Genomic DNA, 14,699 nt, shown 5'->3' on the forward strand with positions numbered 1-14,699 from the left:
CTTTCTTTATACTAAGAGCTGTGCCAAAGTTGGGTTTGGCCTGAAGGTGCAAGGCTGGAGGGCAACTAATAAATTGAATTTTATCTTGTGTGGCCCCATGTGTTTTCCCATAGCAAGGGATTTCTCCTTTACCTAGCCTCTGTTATGGAAAGGGGGGGGGGGGGGGGTTATGAGAGGTATGCAGCAAAGGAAAACAAAAAAATGCTGAGAAGTGCTTTATTCTGCACCCTTCCCCCTTATGCTTCGAATGGGCCAATCAGGTATGAGCTCAGCAGACTAGAAAAAGTTACCAAACTGGGCTTTTCACACCCAGTTGGACTAATTTTTGTTGTTGTTGTTGTTATTCCTCTGGAATTGAGAAAAAGTGTATATGCAGGCTGGGCTATTTTTGACCTACCAACATTTGAGCTGATCCCCAAGATGATTGATTATTTACTTAGCAGGCAGAGCACTTGTTCTTATTTTTCTGCTCTACTGTGTGATATCAAACAGCAGTGCCTATGCCTACCTGCTTCTTGTTTCACATGGCACGACTGAGCTGAGCCAGTCATTTCTAGCTGCACACAACACAACATGTGGCAAGTACAGCCACGAGTAAACAATTTCCCAACCATGCTGCACTTTCGTGCCATGAGGCCTGGTAAACTGGAAACCTCTTAAGAGTAGTACCAGCAGTAAATATTTGCTTTCTCATATTCACAGTCAAAATTGTGGTTGCTGCAGCAGTGTGGATCAATGCCTGCCAACAGCTCTCATGCCAGCCTCACACAGGCATCACTTTGTGCCACATCTCATGCTGACTCACCTGACTAAAGCAAAAACATACATAGAAAACCCAAGAGGTAAGAGGTTTTTCTTTATTAAGAGGACTGAGACAGACTAACATTGTTGGTCAGAGAAGAGAGAAGGGCCATGTGAAACACGATGGCCCATCCAGTCTGCCCATCCACAGTAACCATTATCTCTTCCTCTCTAAGAGATCCCACGTGCCTATCCCAGGCTTTCTTGAATTCAGACACAGTCTCTGTCTCCACCACCTCTACCAGGAGACTGTTCCACGCATCTACCACCCTTTCTGTAAAAAAAGTATTTCCTATCTTAACTTTATCCTATGCCCTCTCATTCCAGAGCCTTTCAAATGAAAGAGACTTGACTCATGCGCATTTACGCCACGTAGGTATTTAAACGATCTATCATATCTCCCCTCTCTCCTCCAAAGAATACGTATTGAGATCTTTAAGTCTGTCAAGAAGGAAGAAAGAGGATTCATGGGGGATGGAGATTACTGGACCTGATTAAACAGTTGGGGGCTAGACATCCTGAAACTAGTAACTAGTGTAGAGACCACTAAAGTTCTGTTGTGCAGTGCTGGGACCTTCAGATGCTTTACCAGAATACAGGAATTCTGACCTAAGAATATAAGAATAGCCTTACTGGGTCAGACCATCAAGCCCAGTAGCCCGTTCTCACGATGGTCAATCCAGGTCCCTAGTCCCTGGCCAAAACCCAAGGAGTAGCAACATTCCATGCTACCGATCTATGGCAAGCAGTGGCTTCCCCCATGTCTTTCTCAATAATAGACTATGGACATTTCCTCCAGAAAATTGTCCAAACCTTTCTTGAAACCTTTCTATCACCCCACAAGTTCTAGAGCAGTGTTTCCCAAGTCAATCCTGGAGTGCCCCCTTGCCAGTCAGGCTTTCAGGATATCTACAATGAATATGCATGAAAGAAATTTGCATATAATGGAGGCAATGTGTGAACATAAAAACATGAGAATTGCCACTGCTGGGTCAGACCAGTGGTACATCGTGCCCAGCAGTCCGCTCACACGGTGGCCCTTAGGTCAAAGACCAGTGCCCTGAGTCTAGCCTTATCTGTGTAAATCAATTTCATGCATATTCATTGTGGATATCCTGAAAACTCCAGGACCGACTTGGGAAACACTGTTCTAAATCATGGGCTGAGTCTCCCTTCCTGACTGATAGGGGGGAATGAGATGCATCCCTTGTAGGGAAAACATGAACATGTATAAATTGCCAGCCAGGAGGGGAGTGGGAGTCAACTGTGTTTGATTCAGATCCCTAGCCATTGCACCTTCAAGAAAGAAGACTAGGGTTTTGGCTCTGGAGTCCCTGGCCAATTCTTTACGAACAATGCAAGGGGACAAAATGTAATTTTTAACTTCCAAGCTGATAATCTTCTTACAAATTAAAGGAAAGGTCTCTGACTTGCACAGTCTTTGACCATCAAGTGCAAGGAGTGGGAACCAGCCTCCGAGCTTTGCTGAACTGCTTCAGGTAAGCACAGGTACTGGGGACCCTGTCTTCCACTACTGCCTGCATGAAGCAGAAGGAAGAAAAGAAGTGCTACATAATCTACTCGTAGCTGAAGCAGAACCACCACAAGGTAAAACCTCTCAAACCAGATTATTCTTCTGGGGATAAACCGCTTTATTCTGGGAACAACACTTCTCTGTATTGATTCAATCAATCATTTTGTCAAGGCTGGATCACTGCAATTCAGTGTATTTGGGACTTTCAAAGGTCAGTCTGCAGAGACTTCAATTAATACAGAACACTGCAGCTAAACTTATCTTTGGTAAGAGTAAATTTGATCATGTAACCCCTCTGCTCAAGGAATTACATTGGCTTCCAGTGTATCTCAGAATTCAACTTAAGTGCATTTGTATTGCATTTAAGATCCTATTTGGCATTTTTACCAATTTGATTCCTTTAGACTGGGATGTTCATAGATCTCATCTTGCCAGAAGTTCTCAAAAATTAAAACTTACTTTTCCCCCTCTCAGTGGTAAAAACAAAACCTTTTAAAAGATTTAGGGCTCCTTTTACAAAGCCACGCTTAATGCGCAGAATAGCGCACGCTAAATTGCCACACACGCTAGCCGCTACCACCTCCTTTTGAGCAAGCGGTAGATTTCCGGCTAGCGCGCACTATAGCACGCGCTAATCCGGTGCGTGCGATAAAACCGCTAGCACGGCTTTGTAAATGGGGCCCTTAGTTATTCTTTTGCTTTTAAATTAATCAAATTCTGGAATGCTTTACTGCTTACATTAAGAAGTTTAGGTTCTTTTGCTTTGTTCCAAAAAGTTCTGAAAACCTTTTTTGTTCGCTAAACATTTTGGAAATTAACTATTTCAGTCTACTTTTTCTTGTCAAATTTATATATTATGTTTTACATTATTGTAAACTGAGTCGAGCTCTTCTTGGTTTTAGTTTAGTGTAGAACTATAACTAAGAAAGGAGGAATATAACTGTTTCTAGTTTCCTTACTTAAATCTACTGGCATATTATTATTTTTCCTTGCAAATAGTCATTTTGAATCATCATTTCAGTTGTCTGAACTCCAAGTGTGGATTACTTAGTAAGATATGTGCTGAGAGTGTGAATTCAAAAGCAAGTCGGCCTCCAAGCTCTGCTACTCTCTTCAAAACCTAGTCCAAATGTACTGTTAAAAACCCACCTGATAGACAAATAAGGGTTACAGTAACATAGTTAAAATAACTCATGGAAAGTATTTATTTTTCTCTAACAAGATTTTAAGATGTGAAATTTTCTGGAGGATGTGGTCCAGGCAGTTAGCTTAGCTGGGTTTAAAGGGTTCCTAGAAGAAAACTTCATAAACCACTGTTAGCCCTCATAGGCTTGGAAAAAAGCACCGATTATCTCACAGCAGATGTTACATCACACTTACTGTTTGTAGATGACCTGAAACTCTACAGTTTCAATGACCAGTAAGTAGCAACTTTGAGTAGTGAAAAGCTTCTCAAATGACATCAAGATGACTTTTGGACTGGACAGAAGTGCTAAGGCAACTTTCCTTAGGGGAAAGTTGTGTGAAACTGAAAACATCCCTCTGACTGTGAGATAAAGGAGCTTAAAAAGGAAGGTGTGTATAAATATCTAGACGTGGAGGAAAGAGCAACAATCAAACAAAAATCATTGAGAAAATATCAGTAAAGAATATTATAGGAAATTAAAATTGATATTGTAGAATGAATTGACATCATGGAATAAGATACAGGTAATTAATCAGCCAGCAATTCCTGCGCTCTCATTCAGCTTTGGAATTGTAGACTGGCCTCTTAAAAACCTTGGAAAGCTGGATGTGTGAACAAGACCCCCCCCTTCCCCATGTCTATGAGGTCATTTATAAGAATCAGTGTTATGCCAAGACTGTACATTCCTAGTTCTTCACCTGTCACTGTTTTAACTTATGCGCCAATAACCGATCGGCCCGATTTCCCTGCTCAAAATATCACTGACGCACCATCTGTAAACGTGTATGAATGGCCTCCAGTTCCTGTAACTCACCCCTCACCTGTTCTAATTGACAAAGTATCCCTCTCCCTCCTTTACCTAGTTTATGTTGGCTCTCCAAGCGCACCAATTGCTGGCATAAGGAATCCTGCTTCTGCCGATATTCCTTTCTCCTGAAAGTCATCAGGGAAATAATCCTCCCCTGCATCACCACATTTAACTCTTCCCAAAATGTACTAGGGGATACTTCTGCAGTGGAATTAAATTGAATATAATCCTTTAAATTAGTCTCTAGCTGCTGCACATTTCGGGGATCTAAGAGAATAGTGTCATTTAGTCTCCAATATCTCTGGCCATATAACCTCTGACCAATGTCTATGTCCAGCCATACCAGAGAATGATCTGACCAACTTCTAGGTTCCATATTGGTACCACTCACTTGGACAGTACAAACTTGTTTATTATGAAATTACTACAGTGCAAATATAATCATCACAATGATTATCACCAATGTATGATAAGGTGCAATAAACCCAAATATACCTCCTCAGTAAAAGTGTTATGAATAAAGACTTAAGGTTCATTAGGATATCAAAAGTCCCATTTCAAAGTTCATAAAGTTCATAGATTTCCAAAGGAAGTTCTTCAAAAACCTCATGGTTGACTCTGTAAAATGGGAACATTACAACAATGTTTTATGTGTGGTAAAAATGTTTCACAGTGTTTAGGTAATTTATATGTGCAAGATTTATGATTGTAGGTGCATAGACTTGAAGATATTCCTTCTGGAGTCTTGTCTCCTAAAGACGCTATCGGCAAAACACCGTCGGGTGTAGAACAAGGCTGTTTTAAATGCCATCTTTACAATGATCTATGGAATTCAGAACATTGTTGTAATGTTCCCGCTAGCTGTGGTGCCTCATGGCGCAGGGCCACAGATTCTGGAGGGTGCACTTGGAATGCAAATGCCTTCAAATCAGGCCATTATTTTTTGCTAGCATCTGGTGCGTCATTAACAAAGAATTTACTTGGAGCAATACCGCTTATAATCACTTAATTGTTCAGGGTGGTGAGGAGCTAGAGAATCAGGCTGCCAACTCGCCAATGATGTCACTTCATCCCCCCTATTGGTCATTTATACTTCTCAGCATCCTGCTGTTATTACTTTTTCTCCACCAAGTCCATAATTTGTTTTGTTGCATCATTGTAGAGCTCAGAACTTCCCCCTTCCCCCCCAGTAAAAGTTGTTCTTGTTTTTGTGGTTGTTTTACCTCAGTGACATTTTCTTTTATGGCAAACTTTAATATTTCTGTAAGATAATGAGGCAGTCTACTGGTTGTTTGTAATTTGTTTTCTTCGGTGAATTTCCTGTGATGCAGAAAAGTAAAATTTCCTTCACCTCCAGTCCAAACTTTTGTTTTCCTTCTATTTTCTGCATCTGTGTTTATTTTATGACCTGTGGCTAAGGAATGTTTGCCTTGATGAAATCAAGTTGATGCCTGACAAGGATTTGTTTACTTTTTTACGGATTTTCTTTTTCTCCTTCTCTTTCATCTTCATATTCAGTAGCAGTAACTCATAGTATATTTGGTGTTTTGTTCTGTTTGTGGTAAGGACCTATATAGTAAAGTTGCATAATAAATTCTGAGGAAGAAGGCTTTACTTTGTAATTAATTTTCTGACACAGAGGGGCATATGCTCTGAATTTTCTAGACCGTTCTCCCAGGGAAGCTCAGAACAGTTTATATGAATTTATTCAGGTACTCAAGCATTTTTCCCTGTCTGTTCCAGCAGGCTCACAATCTATCTAATGTACCTGGGGCAATGGGGGAATTAAGTGACTTGCCCAGGGTCACAAGGAGCAGCGTGGGTTTGAAGTGAACCCACAACCTCGGGGTACTGAAGCTGTAGATTTAATCACTGCACCACACTCATTAACTTAGCTTCATAATGACAGCTTCGCAAACTGAAGTGGTGTTGGAGGAAATGCCTGACTCTAATAACCGGGAGGTCTATACCAATGCTATCTCTGATTATAAAGCGGCTGTGCTGTGTACTAAGAAAGTGTATTTTGAAGTGCAAATAATATCTGCTCCTTCAGGCTCTAAGGAGCTATCTCATATTGTAAACAAGTTAGCATAGGAGTAAATTTCCGATATGTAAGGAGTTTGCTGTTACTTCTTGGCCAAACAAAATGTTACATTAACTGTGGCACAATCAATGCATGGTTCTGCTTGTACAGGTGTGACTAAAGTGTGGACTGATTTTCTGGCAGTAAAATTAGATCAGGTGGTTGGAGCAATAGAATATGTTAGTTCATCGAATTTCTCTTTGAACCCGTGTACCCTGTAGTGCTTAAGACGCTTAAGTCTGAGGTTGCTCCTTCGAAGAAGCATATAATAACACCGTCATTGAAGTTAGGCGAAGTTCCAGAAGAACCGCTTTTGAAAATTGCTACCTTGGATGTTACCAAGAAGGAAAATTTCCGACCAATCTCAAATTAGAGATTTATGGCAAAAGTGTTAGAAAGAACTGTATGATAACAACTGGAAGATTTCGTGGTAGAGCAAGGCAGCCTAGATGACTTTCAATTTGGCTTCTGGAAGGATCATAGTACTGAGTTGTTCTTACTGTCATTATGTGATGAGGTTCGTAAGGGATACGATAAGGGAAAGCATTATTTGCTGGTATCCCTTGATGTTGTGTCCACTTTTGATATCGTGGATCGCCATGTACTATTGAACAGATTACATGGATTTGGGATTGCAGGTAATATATTAAAATAGTTTAAATATTTTTTGAGCGATAGATCTTTCTGTGTATCTAATGGAAATGAGCATTATGCATATTTTCCCTTGAGATGTGGAGTGACACAGGGCTCTTCATTATCCATAATGTTATTCAATTTATTTCTGGCACCAATTGAGAAGTTATTTTCAGATCTTGGGCTACAATATTGAATTTATGCAGATGTTCTGCAATTTTTTAAAAAAATTTCCAGCAGACAGAACTCAGGGTTTCCGGATTGGATGAGATCCAATTGTGGATGAGGTTGAATCGTCTTAGCCTAAATGGCTCAAAGACAAAAATCTTGTGGCTCTCTTCCACTGGTGTTGAAGGAGCCCCACTGAATTTTGTGGGTTACAGTTCAAGTTCAGCAGGAGATTAAAAGTCTGGGAGTCATTCTAGATAACAACTTTAAACTTCAATAGACATATCTTTTCAGTTGTTAAGACTGTATTTTTCAAAATCAGGATGTTCTAAAATTACGAGATTTGTTGTCATTTGCGAACTTTAGACTGGGTACCTAGACTATTGTAACTCCCTTTTTTGTGGTTTGCCGAAGAACTCTTTAAGAGCTTTGCAAGTGGCTCAGAATACTGCTGCCAGGATAATAGCCAGATTGCCTCGCTATTCACATGTCACACCTGTACTAACCAAACTCCATTGGTTGCCAGTTATATGGTGAATACAATTCAAGATATTGTCCTTGGTATTTAAATCTGTTTGTGACCTGCTGCCTCCTTATTGCAGATTTATTTACCTGGTTGCCCTTTGAGATCGCAAGCTAGAGACCACTTGGTTGTCCCCCCTTTCGTTCAGTCACTAAAGTTGTAAATCGATCCCGAATGTTTCAGGTGGCTGGACCTGCATTATGGAATTCAATTCCAGATTCCATTCATCTAATTTCTGACTTTTTGGTATTCCATAAAAGTTTGAAAGCTTATTTTTTCCCGATTGACCTTTTAATGACTGGACAATTATTTGGCCTTATTTTTAGGGCATTGGTTTCAGGTTGTAAGCTGTATTGCTGTATTTTATGTGTTTTGTTGTTTTGTTTTAATTATGCATGTTACCCGCATAGATGTTGGATATGTGGGTTATAAATGCTTTAAATAAATGAGTAAACTTGCACAAAAAAATAGTATACTATATACTAAGGTCCCAGTATGCACTCTAAGGGCTCCTTTTATCAAGGTGCGGTAGGCGGTTAACGCACGGAATACCGCGCGTCCAACCACCTGCCGCGCTAATCGCTAACGCCTCCATTGACGAGGCATTAGGTTTTTGGCTTGCCGTGGGGGTTAGCGCGTGATGAAATGTCTGACACGCTAACCCCCGTAGCGCACCTTGATAAAAGGAGCCCTAAATGATATTACTGCTTATCCACATTTAAATTAAGCTACATCAGCTGTATAAGTCACCCAAATTTGGGCATGGATCTTAAATATGCACATAAGCCGCACTTAGGGCTCCTTTTATCAAGCAGCAGTAGAGCGTTTAACCTAGGCCGATGAGGTAAATAGTCCAGCGCTCATTCAATTCCTATGAGCTTTGGAGCATTTACCTTTCCAGCCTATAGGGAAATGCTCTAGCGCTGCTTGATAAAAGGAGCCCCTCATTGACACTAATTAGGATTCTTGCTCAAATCTGCCCTTTTCTATAAAAGGTGCACCTAAAGTCCATAGTGCGCAACTCAAAAGGGATGTAGCCACAGAAGGTGCATGGGCAGGTCAAGGGTATTTTCAGAATTTAAACACAGTGTTATAGAATACCTATATTTGTGCGCCTAACTTCAATCAGTTGGGCACTAGCATTTACACCAGCTTTTGGCAAGCATAAGTGTCCACGTCCAAAGTTAGACACAAAGGCCCATATTCTATAAACAGACCCTATTGGCTTCTAAGTTAAGTTAAGTCCATTTAAAAGAAGACTTAAGAGACATTACAAGGCACCTACTGAGGCCTAAAAAAAGGCACCAGAATTAATTGTGCCTCCAGAGGTGCCCACCGTCACCTAACGAACTCTAGGCATGGCCGACACTAGAAGTGGCGTTAGGCGTCAGTAAGCACTTCTGGAGGTGTGATTCATGTCAAAGGTAGGGGCTGGAAATGTAGGCCTTGAAAACACTGGCCTACATCTCCGGCGCCTACCTTTGCCGGAGGCAGGGCAGGATTAATTCGTCGAGGGCCCCTAGGCACACAAGTACACTGGGCCCCCCCTGCCCTGCCCCACTCCACCATGCGCCCAGGTGGAAACAGGAAGCTGCGTCAGAGGGAAGCTTTGGGCAAGCAGCACCGCTTGCACAATTACAGTTCCCGTTGCCTTTCTTACCCGCATTGCTTGCTTATCTTACTTTCCGTCGAGGGGGGGGCTGCGTTACCGATCAGGGGGGCACGCGTTGCTGATCGGGGGGGCCCACGTAGTCGATCGATGCTGGAGGGGCCCATCACCGTTTGGAAAAACAATGTTGATGCCCTCCTTCATCGGGCCCCCCCTGACCATTTCAGGTCCTAGGCATGTGCCTACTTGGCCTATTGGTTAATCCTGCCCTGGCTGGAGGCAAGGTTCTCTAAATTGCACTGTCTCGCGGCCGACACATGATCGGCGCCCGCTTATAAAGGCGCCATTTAGAGAATCCAGGCCAAACTGCCTGCTAAGCTAGTATTCTGTGAAAGATGCTCAGCACAGAGCGCAATCTACAGAATACTAGTTTAGTGCGGATCATCTTAGTGCCTAACCTTAATGGGCACACTTTATTGAATCTAGCCCCATGTGCTAATTATGTTTTAGCAGGGACATAGAAACAATGTGGTAGGCTTTTCTGCGCCTGCTAATTCCCACATACCTACAAAATTTAGGATTTAACACTTGTCCTGGATCAGGTGTTATATTAGCATGTTTGAAAAGGAATTGGATAAAGCATATAGTCCAGGGCTGTATGATAAAGGTCCCTGAATAACATTATATTACATTAGTGTTTTCTATCCCGCCAATACCTTTCAGTTCAAGGCGGTTTACAAAAAGAGTTAGCCCGGGCATTCCCAGGGAGCTTACAGAGTTGATAGAGTGAGCTTACACCGTTCAACCCTTCACCATACTGCGCGCTTTATCCAATTCCTATTCACACCTTTATGATTCTTTGTTGGATTTTGCCTCTATTCTTTCTCTGTCTATAACATACACACAAACATATTTCCTATACAGTAGAATGTATTTGCTCTTGCTTCTTCAGGCAACAGATTGATGGTAAAACGTAAAACATGTATTTTTAGAGCAGCTTCCTTGCATACTGCTAAATTCCTGCAGTCTTTCCCTCCTCAGATCAAAAATCAATAATTCAGAGCAGGGGTAGGGAACTCCGGTCCTCGAGAGCCGCATTCCAGTCGGGTTTTCAGGATTCCCCCAATGAATATGCATTAAAAGCAGTGCATGCAAATAGATCTCATGTGAATTCATTGGGGAAAATCCGACTGGAATACGGCTCTCGAGGACCGGTGTTCCCTACCCCTGATTCAGAGGCATCTTTTTTGAAGTTTATAATATATAGTAAGTGATATTTTTTATAGTACTGCTTAGTATTGATATACAGTATATGAAATTAATGTTGGAGATTACTTCAATATTTTTGACATTTTAATCTCCACTGTCTCATGTGAGTTTAAACTAGAATACTCAAGTAAAAGAAAACCTTTTTTTAAAAACCAAATATTTTACATTTCTTTTAGCAGGCCACAGAATGTGGCCAGAAACACAAGTGCTGCATCTATCATGTTGGTTAGTACACTTTATAAAAATTGTTAATTTTCTTTTTCTTCTTAGCTGGGAGAAACCAACTGGATTTTAATTTGGATAAGCTAATTCAAGATGCCAAAGATACATGTTTATCGAGATTATTAGATGAAGAAATAAAGGATATTAGATCTACGATGGATACATCATCAAAGTCAGCAACAATAATAGAGGTTTGCTTGGCAGTAATCTTATAGTTGCATTCTTACTGTGGATCAAGTTTTCATAGGATGACTTATATGGCTTTGTATTTTGTTTTTATTGTGTGGGTTAAAGAAACCTTAAAGTCCCTTTCACTAATGTTCATGAAGCAATTATTTTGCAGCTTAGTGCATTGTGGGGGTAGTTATTAAGTGTACGAATTTACCGCAGGAGTTGCCAAAAGGTCACGGCAGCTCATCACTCGCAGGCAAGCTGTTTTCTTCATACTCCTAGAAGCTTCAAGCCGCAAAGCCTCAGCCCAATCCTCCCGGAAGGCACCTTATTAACTAACGCACATTGGGAAGAATAGCCCAAATCATCGTTACCAAATGCTAGGGCCCCACCTTAAGGGTCAGCGCCCAAGAAAAAAATCTGGGTATCATTGTAGAAAATACACTGAAACCTTTTGCCCAATGTGGGGAGGGGGAGGGTGGTCAGGCTTGATTTCCTAAGGAGTGTCTCTGTTTCACCAAAACAGCTTCATCTGGGGAAGACACTGTCTGCGAGTCTGTCTCTGTCTGATACGATGTTCCCATGAGCAAGGGAAAATTTGGCCCGTTGAGAAGCACACTTGAACATTGTGTCAGACAGAGACAGACTCGCAGACAGCATCTTCCCCTGATGAAGCTGTTTTGGTGAAACGGAGACACTCCGTATGGAATTAAGATAAGTGCTGTACTGTTTCTACATTATTTATGACACAAACTTTGGAGATTTTTTTGGCCGATGATTGAAGTCAATTCTGGGACAGTGTTCTGCTATAAGATTTATCTTGGCAGTTTGTCCCTTCTGCTGAGGTCTTTTTCCTCCATTTAAACAAACAAAAATGCCAGCAATTGTGGTTATCTATATAGCAACAACAAGCCACTGAGTTCATTGCGATTCCTGCGTTTCCACTTTGTGTGTGTAAAGTAATATAATTTTGTGGATTCCACCCACCTTTTTGTGACTTATAGTAGATATGCCCTTAGTATATGGCCATTAAAAAAAATTAGCACATGCTACCTTAATGATATCTATTTTGTAGGCAGGCCTGGATTCTCTATAAGGCACTTATTGTGTGTTGATCATGCAACAGCGCCCTATAGAGAATCAAGCGTCCGCATAAGATAGGTGCCTGGGATTTCTGGGCCTACATTTCTGGCGCTTATCTTTGTCATGAATCATGCCTACATAGGCACGTTAGGCCACCTAATACCACTTCCATCGTTAGCCATGGCCATCGTGGTGTTAGGTGGCCTAAAGCGCCTACGTAGGCGTGATCCAGTACATATGATAAAAGCACCAGTAGGCGCATTAACATTGCAGGTTTTTCCATTTTATATGGCGTTTGTTAATTTAGTTAAGCGCCAGTAGGGCACCATTTCTAGAATTTCCCCCCTCAAGGTTCACATAGTAATTCTGTACTAGCTATTAAGCCCAAGGTACTGAGTAACGCAGGAACACCCACACCTCTTTCCCAGACATGCTTCCTCCAACAAAAATTGTTAAATCTCTTTTCATAAGCAGTTAGTGTGTGCCCATTTGGAAATTACTGCAGGATGCCTGAACACATCCTGCAGTAAGTCATTTAAAGCTGCAGTGAGTATACGTTTGCGCTTACTTGCAACTTAGTAAAAGAACCTCTTTATTATTTGTAGGGACTATCCTTAGTTAAAGACAGCTATAGAGGGGCGCCGCCGGACCTCGGCCCTCCTTCCACAGCTGCATCTAGTCCGCTGCTCAGTCTCTCTTGCCGGCCATGTTTCTTTTCTCTTACTGCACAATAACAGAAGTGGAGATGATTTCCCATGCAAGCTCAGTCGGTGATGTCGCCCATGTTATAAGGACTTGTATCCTGCTGTCCACAGAGAATACCTGCTAGAGGACAGTTTTGAAGCGGATCCAATTATCAAACAATTGAATTCGGCAGCTGGATTTATGCTTTTGAAAATCTGCCACAGTTGAATAGGACGGGCATTTCTGGAGGTGTTGTGGGATAACACAAGGGGCTCCTTTTACTAAGATGCGTTAGAGCCTTAACGCGTGGAATAGCGGACACTAAATTGCTGCGTGCGCTAGACCTTAACGCCAGCATTGAGCTGGCGTTATTCTAGAAGCATACTGTGTGGTAATTTTGTGCGTGCGCTAAAAACGCTAGCACACCTTAGTAAAAGGAGCCCTAGGTTTATTGAGCTCTTCCAGGGCATTTGGCATATCTTGAGACTGAATGTCAAATGTCAGATTACCTAGAACAGGAAAAAGAAGAAATTGTATCACAAACCTTTCTCTGAATGCAACCAGGCTTCTATCCTCCTACTTCCAGGAAAATTGTACACATCTTTTTAGCTTTCCTGTTGTTTTTAAAAACATAGTAATCATCAATGATCAAAATCAACTATAGACTTGAATTTAAAGAACTGTAAAGGATAAAGCCCATCTGAGAACAGACTACCAAGGTGGCTACAAAGGTGTTTTAATCCTGGATTTTATATCTTATTTAAACAATACATGACAATTAAACCGATGCTCTCTTTATCCCCGAAAAAAAAAACCATTATAGAAATTATACTAGAGTTCTTGTTTATATAATTCCATAAATAAATATGATTTTATGAGTCTTATATTCTTATAAGAATTTCCAGTATAATCTGATCATACTATTTCTAAATTTTAGTCATATAAAAAAATGGCATGGAATGCATAAGATACAGAGATCTTAACTTCCAGACTGCTAATTTAGATCTTATTTTTATGTCTAGTTACTATATATGCCAGTTAGGTTTTGTGGTTTATCCATGTCAATTTCCATTTTTAGGCTAAGAGCTTTTAAAAATTGTTTGTCTTCATGTGCCATAAGACCTTGTATTGGAAAATCTGAAGTCTGCCCATCAGACAGGAGATTATATTTATCATTTGTACTGAAAGTGAAATTCACCGATGATATTCTAAATATTTCTTTTTCTTCTTGCAGTCACATTCCATTGGTCCTGGTCCGAGATTCTGCCGTGTCTTATTCAAACTTGGTGGTCAGAGTCCACTAGTATGTCATTACCTTAAAATGCATGCCATCACAAATGTAATCACCAATACACTGACTCATAAACTGCAACGTACTGAAATTTCCAGATTACCATATCCTTTTCATAGCTAAAGAAGACATTTTTAGTTTTTATTGTATTCTACAAAAGTTTGTTTTCCTTCTCTTTCATAGAAAGTCAGTAAAATGGTATGGTATCCATGTTAGTTCACTTTTATGTGTCATATATAGAAGTAAAACAAAACATAAATAATGTGATACCTTTTTTATTGTATCATCTGATTTCATTTATGTTTTGTTTTATTTCTATTTATGGCGCATAAACCCAGAAAAGCTACAATCCAGTAACTTAACACTTGCGTTAAGATTTTCCATTACATTCATGTTTAATTGATACATATCTATTTGAGACACTCAACTTTAGCTGTTATCCCTGTTTTCCATTTCTATTTTGTTACTTGATATTTTGGAGATCCTATCTGAACTATTAGAGATCGCATCTGTTATTTTGACTATATGACTTATTCCTTTTGTTTACATGTTCAGCTAATGGGTTTCGGAACTGAGGGTCTTTCTGCTAATTACTTTTATCCTTCCTTACATATATAATTGTTTCCAGCAACTC

The 14,699-nt window shown here is 40.6% G+C and overlaps 1 protein-coding gene across 10 annotated transcripts in view; it reads left to right on the forward strand.

Annotated features, from left to right (window-relative positions):
- FAM227B (family with sequence similarity 227 member B) overlaps positions 1-14,699 on the forward strand; it is a 413,569-nt gene that overhangs the window by 241,976 nt on the left and 156,894 nt on the right. For all 10 annotated transcript variants that reach the window (XM_033920259.1, XM_033920257.1, XM_033920254.1 and 7 more), the window contains 2 exons: positions 10,885-11,027; positions 14,009-14,169. In XM_033920259.1, coding sequence (XP_033776150.1) covers positions 10,885-11,027; positions 14,009-14,169 — 304 coding nt within the window. The remainder of the gene's footprint in view (positions 1-10,884; positions 11,028-14,008; positions 14,170-14,699) is intronic.

This window comes from Geotrypetes seraphini, chromosome 14 (assembly GCF_902459505.1).
Source record: "Geotrypetes seraphini chromosome 14, aGeoSer1.1, whole genome shotgun sequence".
In the NCBI taxonomy this organism is placed as follows: domain Eukaryota; kingdom Metazoa; phylum Chordata; class Amphibia; order Gymnophiona; family Dermophiidae; genus Geotrypetes; species Geotrypetes seraphini.